This window comes from Symsagittifera roscoffensis, unplaced genomic scaffold, assembly GCF_963678635.1.
Source record: "Symsagittifera roscoffensis unplaced genomic scaffold, txSymRosc1.1 SCAFFOLD_100, whole genome shotgun sequence".
NCBI lineage: Eukaryota > Metazoa > Xenacoelomorpha > Acoela > Convolutidae > Symsagittifera > Symsagittifera roscoffensis.
In genome coordinates, this window is record NW_026971373.1 from 43,312 (window position 1) to 53,017 (window position 9,706).

The 9,706-nt window shown below is 34.9% G+C and overlaps 1 protein-coding gene across 1 annotated transcript; it reads right to left on the minus strand.

Annotated features, from left to right (window-relative positions):
- Window positions 1-3,756: 3,756 nt before the first annotated feature.
- LOC134856341 (uncharacterized) lies at window positions 3,757-9,459 on the minus strand. The gene is made up of 2 exons (XM_063872695.1): window positions 9,204-9,459; window positions 3,757-4,958 (listed from the first exon to the last, which is right to left on the minus strand). The coding sequence occupies exon 2, from the start codon at window positions 4,946-4,948 to the stop codon at window positions 3,959-3,961; it is 990 nt and encodes a 329-aa protein (XP_063728765.1). The 5' UTR covers window positions 4,949-4,958; window positions 9,204-9,459; the 3' UTR covers window positions 3,757-3,958.
- Window positions 9,460-9,706: the final 247 nt, after the last annotated feature.

Consider the following 9,706-nt stretch of genomic DNA (forward strand, 5'->3'; position numbering starts at 1 on the left):
AACCACATGTACCTTATTTGTCTTAAAAACATTTTTAAAGCTGACATATTATAGACTCAACCTTTTTTTCGAAGCAAGAAAGTGAAAGTGGATGGAAGCTGAAAGAAGCTTGAGCAAGCTAGCTTGAATAGAGAGACGCAGCGGAGTTTGAGTTTGACCTCTTGAGATGGGGACGTGGACTGACGTTTTATGACGTGGAATGAGAAGAAAGCGATCATTTGAAATTTTTTGAAGAAGTTTGATAAAAGATGATCATTTTGGTATGGACACGAGTTTCTGTAGGAACTCTGAAGTCAGTGTAGCTTCCTTACCTCGCACCAGCCTAATCCTTAAAAAAAAGTTAGCTGTAATTTAGCGGCGCTCTGGGGGTTTTTGTTTAAATTTCAAGTTGACACTGAATCACATCCATTTGTCGCCGCTGAATTCCTCAGTCAGTGAACAAGAGAAAAAAGTTCGATTGAAGTATGGAGTTCACTGACTGAAGTTTACTGAAGTCAGTGAGCTTTTTGAAAAAAAAAGTTTGATTGAAGAATGGGCAAAAAATATATCTTAAAAAAGAAAAGTTTGATTGAAGGAAGGAAGGGCGAAAAATGAATTTTAAACACAATGATATTTTAAAACTTGAATTGTTTTTGAACTAATTAGAATGAAGATAAATAAACTGTGATTGCTTGCGACAGTGCCAAATGGCTTCTGGCACTGTCTCAAGAATGTGATAGGTAAATTGCAGAAGCAAACTTAAATATCAATGAATACATCAGCTCCCGAGATCGGGTAATGAGCCAGTCGAGTCGGCAAGTTCCGAATACTCAGCCAAAATTGGTATCAAAAAAGGTTGAATTTCGCCAACGAGTTTGATCAGAATAATTTGGGCAGGAAAATAGTGAAAGTTTGGACATTTCAGCTGACTGGTTCATTCAGGCCAGAACTCGTGAATGATCAGAATAGTCAAAATATGCAATCGATCTAAGGCTTTCGATCATTATCAGAGAGAGTGCAACATCGAGAAATCTACTAGGAAGCCTGTAAAAATTAAAGAAACACCAAACGCAGATTTCCTAGCAATCATCTTACTTTTGACCGACTTCTGCAATGTTTATTAGCAACTCTTCCATCGCTGCTAAAATTCTCCGCGGCGACACCAGTTCTTATTGAAAATTTTTCCAAAGCTCGTTAATTATCGAAATTCTTTATCATAGCTCCTTTTTTATGCCCTGAGATACATATTGAGCCTTAGTTTTGTTATCATTTTCCGGCTCTAAAGAGTTATCTGTGCTTGAGCGATGATCCAGACATAAGGGACCAAAGCTAATTCTGTTCACCAAAACATAACTTCCAAGGACACGGTTTTCGCGTTTTTGTTAACTCAATTTGAGCGAGAGTGGGAAAATTCTTTTTTGTGACCCGAAAACGGTGAAGTTAAAAGAGGTTGATGTCCCCAAATCACATTTAGATTGGCTCTTGAACGTAGCGACGACTAAAAGTGGGATATTGACCCTTCCAATGGCTATAAGAATCTCTATAAGAACTAAATTTCCCTTCGTTGCGCCAGCCGTTCAGCGGCTGAAACCTTTCTGCGGGAATGCACAAATTTGCTGTTAAGCAATTGAAGCTGAAAAACAGCGAATCACTCGAGGAAGGAAAAAACATAGTTGAAATCAACCACGATTGGGTTTAGAGAAACTAACAACATAACGATAAAAACCTTAACAGCTTCTACTATTATACTTTATACTCGTTGCGATGTTAACCGACAAGCGCGTGAAAACGATGATAATGGATTGATTTAGCTTTTAATGTCGACCAAGGAGGCTTTTAAAAAGTTTATCCCTGGGACTGCCCCTGAAAATACTTTAAGCTGAATTGTAAACTCCTTAGCTTTCTGAACATCCCGAGTTCTTTATTAATCCGTTTAGAGTCCCGTTTGACATTTTCAGAAGCCTAGATAAGGAGGACATGTCGAGCCATCTGCGATGGATCTACTAGCTATGACTTGTAACAAAAAAAAAAACCAGCCGCTTTTGAATGGTACCCACGTGATTGAGGGCGAGGGGAACCAGTGTTGTGTAACTACTACTCATATCGAAAGTTGCTGAGTTTCAATTGGAGCTAGACTAGAAAATGTCATGACATCGCCAAACCAAATAAAGGAGCCAGCTATTCAAATGGATATAATATAGATAACTAAAACATAAATTTATTTATTGCGCTAACTAAAAGTTATACTGTAGCTCTAGCAATTAGTTGGTGCTGGAACTAAACTGATATGTTTTTATCCGTCTAAAGTAAACTCACTTGTTTTGCTGTCTCATTTTATTTGATTTGGTGAAGTCATGACAGTTTTTGGCTAGCGCCAGACAGAATTTCAGCCAATTTTGATACAAGTAGTAGTTTCATATCACTGGTCCCCCTTTTACCTCAATCAAATGGGAACCATCGAAAAGCAGCTTGTTTCTTTTCGTTGCAGGTCGTAGCTAGCAAAAAAATCCGTAGATGCTTTCCGTCCAATTTTCATTAACTATGCCGAAACTGAACTGCAAAACTGGCCGGCCTTTCAAAGAAAACTAAGGGATGGCAATAATATTTTTTATATTTAAAAAAAATCGCAAAAACCATCATAAAAACTCCTTCGAAATTATTTTTTCGCTTTCCTCGCCAAGTTAAAGTATTCGCTTCGTCCCATTATCGAAAACCAATGTCCGATTTATGAAAAACCAATGTTTGACTGGTTTCTTGAACTCCTGTCGGAAACTAATTCACTCAAATTAAGGGAGACAATGACATCAGATTTGACTCAAAAACTAAATCAGAAAACTTTACTCCACAAATTACAAAGATAACTGCGCAGAATTTATGAGCCCAAGTCATTGCTAGACCCACAAAACTTTGGGTGACTGATCAAGGTTAATTCTTTTGTACAGTCTCTTTTGATTTATGTAATTAAATGCTCAGAGTAAACCTTCCCAAAACCTGGAAATTTTCTATTTTTCAGTTGCACGATGTTTTGTGGGTGAAAAAGCAAAACTACGACCACATGCAGTTCAAGTGCTTGTTTTTGATTGATAATTGAAAAAAAAATTAAAAACCATATTTTGCATTTTTGACAGCCACTAAAGAATTAGGCCAATTGTTTTTTTAAGAAAAAGCCTTGTGTTAAAGAATAAAAAGATTTTAACTTCAATTATTACTAACTGTAACACTTGTTTGCTTCAGCTTAGAATAAGGCCAACCTTCAAAGCAGCAGGAGAAGACAGTGCCCTGATTGATGCCACCTCATTACCAGAGCCAGAACTTGATGCCATTCTTGAACTGAAAAGAGAGCAAATTTATAGTACATACTGTTTTCTTGTGCTTGATCAAGTATGATGATTAATTTTAGCATGTTCCTTTCGCGTTCTAACACATGATTTGAAACCACTTCAAGCAAAGTGAAGCTATTTCATTGGTTTTAGCAATTTCAGTCCCCATATACAATATTCGAATGGTTGGAGCTTCCATTGACTGTTTTATTATTCTTCCTAATTTCCAAGCTGTATCATAAAATAAGGAGACCAAAAATTGAAAACTATTTTTTGTTGCTGAAATTTTCATATTGCTAATTAAAAAATTAAATTTTTGTATGTTTCGACCAAAACTATTTCATGTCCGACTTTTAACTTTTTTGTAAGAAAGAATTTTTGTAAGAAAGAACGATTTCTGGCTATCACAAATTTTAAACTAAAATAATTTTAAAAAGAAGTATTTTATGTACAAGAGATTCCGACATTTCAATTGACTATTAGACTGGGAAACAAGCCGTGGAGTGAGAATCTGCAGAATGTCTAAAGCTAGAAGTTAATATGTGAAGAAAAAAATTTGTCCACACAAATCACAAACTAGAAATTGAAAAAACATTTTTTTTTCTACCAACAGCTCATTTGGTGAATCTTTGTTAATAACAGTTTGATTATACTCTGAGTTAGAAGTAATTTGCGGAAATCGCTCCCAGAGTGTCGTTCTGTGATTTATTTTGAACTCTGTTGTTCCACGTTGATCTCATTCCAGCATGGGCACCAGGCAAATCATCGATACCATCACAAAGCTCAAGTAGAGACCCATTTAGTTTAGCTCTCAAACTAGTCGCTTTTCCCCGAATACGTGATCTTAAATCGTTTGCAATACGAGCTCTCGCTTCAACGGTACCGACTTTTGTTGCATTTTGTTGTAGCTCCTTCAGGTCATGTAAGGCTTGAGTACGAAATCTCTCGAGGAACTCCTTGCACTCCTGAATTATTTCGAGCAAAGCTCCGAGTGACGCAATTTCAATTGCCAGATTCAAGTGTTTCAAAAAAAGTACAAAACCCTCGCCCAAATTTTTCTTTATTTCTTCGACACATTGTATATGTTCTTTTTCATATTCCTTAAATTTTTCTGTGTTGGACATTTTTGATATTCCAAGAGCAACTGTTGAGCCAGCGCCTGCTGCCATAGCTACAGCGCCCACAGGGGGTAAGAGCGGAAATATAAATGCACCCACATAAGCTAGTGAGCCGGTGAAAACCTGTGCCACACTTTTGCTTTCATGTTCTCTGATCTCTTTGTTTGCTCTTTCTGCCCACCTATTAGCCTCTTTTGCATTCATTGTCAGTCTGTTTTGCGCTTCTTCGGCACGCAATTCAGTTTTTTTCAGTTCCAGAGCAGTTTCATTTTGTTTTGATTGTATTTTTTTGAATCCATCTGATACCTCTTTTTCTAGAGCAACCATGTCTTCTGCTTGTTTCGCCAAACACGAAATATCCTTCTTGAGCTGCCTCTCCACTGTTGCGAAATCTCTTGCTGCAATATCCAGGTGCGTTGTCTTGTAGTTATCATTTTCAAGGATGTCTTCGAGAGCCTGATCAACCGAATTGAGAGCAACTTTGTAACAATTTGAAACAGTTTTTGGCAAAGTAATTCCTCCATAAGCCATTCTACGTCGTCTAAAAGCGAAAAACTTTACAAAACGTTTGATAGATAGATTCATCTTATAGCAAAGAAAGTTTTTTATAGTAAGAAATTTGCATTTAATGAACAAAAACTCGACTATGTAGATGAATAAATAAACATGTTGAATAGAAGTCAGGAGAGTTTGCTTATCACGCAAAAAAATGTGGAGTCTAATATTCTTTTTAGTCAGTTTTGAGCACATACCTTTTTCAAATTTTCATTGGTTTGTCGACGAACAACAACCCATATAAAAGTATACATAAAAATATCGGGTTTAATTTTTGATGAAAAACTCAGCACAATCTAAATACTATAAAAAACCCAACTAGAAAAACACCATGTTGCACTAAAAATTACATAATTACTGTGTTACATAATTACTAATGTATTACTGTTTTCTAACGTCGAAACTTGTTGCAAACGTTTTTTTTGAAACTATATTGAAATATTGCTGAGCGATCAATTTTGGCTAATATGAACAGGAGTGTCTGTGCATGGCGTTTTTGAAAGTTCCAATAAAACATATCACAGATGTTCACAAGGTGGATGTGTATCATTCAGTGATTACGTCTCAAATGACATAATTCCCAAATGGCATAAAAGGGAAAAAATTCTCAAATGGCATAAATTTCATGCAACAATTGCCATGAAAGAAATCGAGACCAATTTTTTCGTGAACAATGTGAAAAAACAAGTCAAGTTGTCATTTTAAATGTGATTGACAATCTATCTTGAAAAATTTATAGAGTTTTTTTAAATCAAAAGCAAGAAGCATAAGCTTGCGGTTATTAATGAGCTGCTTTTGTTCGACAAATTTGTTGCGTAACATTTGTTTGGAAGCAATTATTTCCAAGTCTTGTTCACATGCTTTCGTTCCTGGCAAAATGTTAGAATTAGAAATCGATAGAAAACGTTTCAATCACAATGAAAACTTAAAATTTTTGCCATTTGGGAAGAAATTCACTTTTATGCCATTTGGGAATTATGCCATTTGGGAAGTTACCGCATTTAGTCATCAAACGGGAAATTTTTGATCTGTATTTTGTTTTTAAAAAAATTTGAATTGAGTTTGTCATACATGGTTTTTTTGTGACAACTGAGACTCAAAAGTGGAAATCAGAACAACCGAAATTACAATAGGGTGAAGGACGGGAAACGTGTACTTGAGTCCAAATACTATTGGCAATTGGATTAATAAAATATCAATAGAGTAGAGTTGTTTTGTTCCCTACATAAATTCGAAAGAGGGTTTTGTACTCACCTGTAAAAACCGTACGTTCCAGAGAATCATTCGACAGCTAGACTGGGGAGATTCCCAGTAAAGTGATACGAAGGTCAAAAACTTATGAAATCTTTATCAAACTTCTTGAGCTATTTTCTGGATAGGTATTTATTCCTTGATTGGTTTCCTCACAGAGACTAGTTCCGATGTTATTAATATGCCGTGAGGTCAACAATTTAATTACCTGAGACAGTTTCAATTGACCTAATTGATTATAGGGAGTTTAATATTGATCGATATGAAAAGAGTAATTTGTACAATGTCTACAAAAAATACAACCATAGATACCCAGCCCTATTTTTAACGACGTTCGAGTGTTTCAGGTATTCTGAGACCTGGCCATGGGGGTTTTCTTTTTTTTCTAGAGTGGAGGATGTTATTTTGATAGTATCTTCTAGGTTGTAACAATCTGGAATCTGGAAAGTTCCGTGGCTAAATGAGTCAAATTAGTTTGGTTTGAACAGACTGAGGTAGAAAAGCAAGAAAGATAGTACCTCTGGCCCTCGGATCAATGGCTATAGAACCTGTTGCAACCTCCGACTAACTCAAACTCGAACTATCTGGTGTTTATGAGCATCAGTTTTTGCCCGGAATGGTTATCTAAAGTATCTAAAAGAGGCAATCGCTCAAAAACAAAGAGAGAAAAAAGAATTGCTTCTCAATTAACAAAATGGAAATCTTCTCCGCTGTTAATAGATGCATTTTTGTCTTTATATTGTCGAACTTTTAATCAACACAGAGACAAGCTTGAGAAGCAGTTCTTTTCGTTATTTTTATCTTTTTGTTGTTTTCCTGCAAAATGTAGTAGGCATGGCTGGCTTTGGTAGTAGGACTCAATCAATTACATTTTTTTGAACTTGACTGTCAAAACAAATTTCTAGTCCCACTGAACGTATTTTTTTTTGTAGCCAAGTTCAAAAATAGTTGACGGGATTTAGGTTGAATCCTACAATTTTTTTGATAGCTGCATTTTTTTATTTGTGATTTTTTTCACTTCAAGGAAGGAAGATTTTGTACTGCAACCGTTTGAAACTGGGTTCTGTCCAAATATATAAACGTCATGATCATGCTTGCAGACTGCTTTAATTTTCATGTTACCCTATGTTGTTTGAAAGACAATTACACATAAGCAACCGTCCAATCACGTGAGAATTTTTTGCTTAATTTTTTCTAAATTGTCTGTTCTGAGAAAAACTTCCATCAATGAAATGAACAGTAATTTTGTCCGCTGAAATATTACTCGAAACAATATTTTTCTGCTTTTCGAACAGGCTGCAGTTCAATTTTTTTGTTCTATCAGAACATACAATTCTTTTGTCTGTAAAAATTTGTTAAATCTAATTTAGAAACTCTCACGAAATTTCCTAGGTAGTATGTTGACTTGACTACTTATTCTGCTGAAGAGTTCGCTTTTGAGGAAAACAAAATTAGAACATGCCTTTTTGTTACTGCTTTTGGTGCAAATTAAATCTAATTAAATCAAATTACTCGAGAATTTTATGTATCGATGTCTGTCGAATTACAAATTTTTTTGAATTCCTGTGAAATACGTTCCATTGTATACATAAAATTTTTGATTTTTTATTCGTCATAAAATAATCGTCTGTTTTTGTAACATACTTTGTTCGAACAGATTCTACACGCAAGAGTTTTGACGTGAAATCTACTCTTTTTCTAATTTTGTTCCAACCGTTGAAAATGGGGAGGAACTTTTTTTTTCGGGATTGTTGTAACTTTGTTATTCGATGTATTTATTTTAGTATGGCTGTCGATTATACCTAGTCCCCAGTTTTTTGATCAGCTACTTTTACATCACCACTCTGAAGAACCGGTTTCAAATTTTTTGATTTTTTGTCTTAGTCAAGCGAATAAAACAAGCGAATTCGAGCAAATAAAACAAGCCTATTTTTAGACTTTAAAACCTAATTTTGAGCAAAAAAAAACAAACTTTTGGGTTTTTCAGCTTCATTTTGGGAACCAAAAACTTCAAAAAGCTCAAAAATTGATTATTATATTCAATGAAGTTTATGATTATTTTTCAGTTTTTCTAGTCATTTTGCCAGATAATTTTTTTGTCCGATTCGCCTTTAATACTATGATTGTCTAATATGCCTAAATTATAGTTCAATTTTACGTCAGATCCTTTTATCACACCAAGCAGAAAAAACCAAACTAGTTTGGAAAAAAGTACCTTCTAAGCAGTAGTTTTCTAAAGACTATGGTCGATTATTCTGTGCTGCTTGTACAGTAACCGGCTATCCTTGTTTCTTATTATCTTTGTTTCATGTTAATTTCCAGGTCTACAAGGCCAATAGACTCATTTTCATCGTTTGATCACTTCCAAACGCGGAATTTTTTCGAGCTAACTTTTATTTGTTGTAAGCTGGTTGCAGTTTTAAAAATGTTGTGTTTTTTAGAAATTTTCGCCAGTTGATTCAGAAAGATTACGAAGACTTGCAAATGCTTTTTCCTGAAGCGTGTATTTTCAAGAGCTCTCAAAATTTTCAAATTAGAATTCCCATCTTTTGGTTTTTGTTGTGGTATGAACTCTTTTAAAATTAATTTGTTCTAATTCTTCGTTTTCAGGTATTTCAAGATTAGCTGCGGAACGTTTCATTTGTTTAGCTAAAATCAAATTTCTTCTTTTTCAAAGAATAGAAGCAGGGTTTGTATCTGAAGGCTTTATTGACTGGCGTAGAAAAAGATCTCAATTTTGCGTTCGTGGTAAAAAAAACAATACCAGAATCTCGAAAATTCAATTTTTTTGTCTTGTTTTGAAATTAGCATATTGGTATCAAACTCTCATCTCGCGTACAAAGATATTAGCATTTATCGACCCATTGAAAAGGGTTAAAATTGACCTGCATCTATTCCAACGTATGTTTTTTAGATATATAGTATTAAGAATGATTTGATTTAATTTAAGTATTAAGAATGATCATAAACACTTACGCACCTGGCGAGCAGAACCTGACAAGCTGGCGAGCAGATTTAGCAGATTTCAGTGTTTAAACAGATTTGCTGTGCTGCAAAATGCTTTTGTTTTGAATTTTATGTTAGCCAGATCCTGTGGTCTGCTTTGATTTTAAAATTTTAATTAAGACTGGCTGTAGATTACAATAACTTCGTTAAGTCACAAGACAAATCAGACAAAGTCTATCATTGAATAGAGCTCGTGATAAGCCTGGCCCATTTTCATCACTCTTGCAGCTTCATTAATTAATAAACTGGTTGCCTTAAAATACTGAATTATTTGTTCAATCTACGAAACAAATAGTTGACATATCACAAGGTTTGCATGTCACGCTAAAATTAGATATAATACTTTTTGGCAGGCCAGAAATTGTGGTCTGAACAAGTTTTTTATAATTGTGACTTGATAAGGCTGGGCAATGAAGCTAACGTCATACTCTCTATCAAGAAAACCGCAGCACGTGCGATAGAGCACGAGACTGATCA

What these genes read in the sequence shown, in the direction of transcription:
- LOC134856341 (XM_063872695.1), bottom strand. Translation starts at nt 4,948, where the DNA reads ATGGCTTATGGAGGAATTACTTTGCCAAAAACTGTTTCAAATTGTTAC.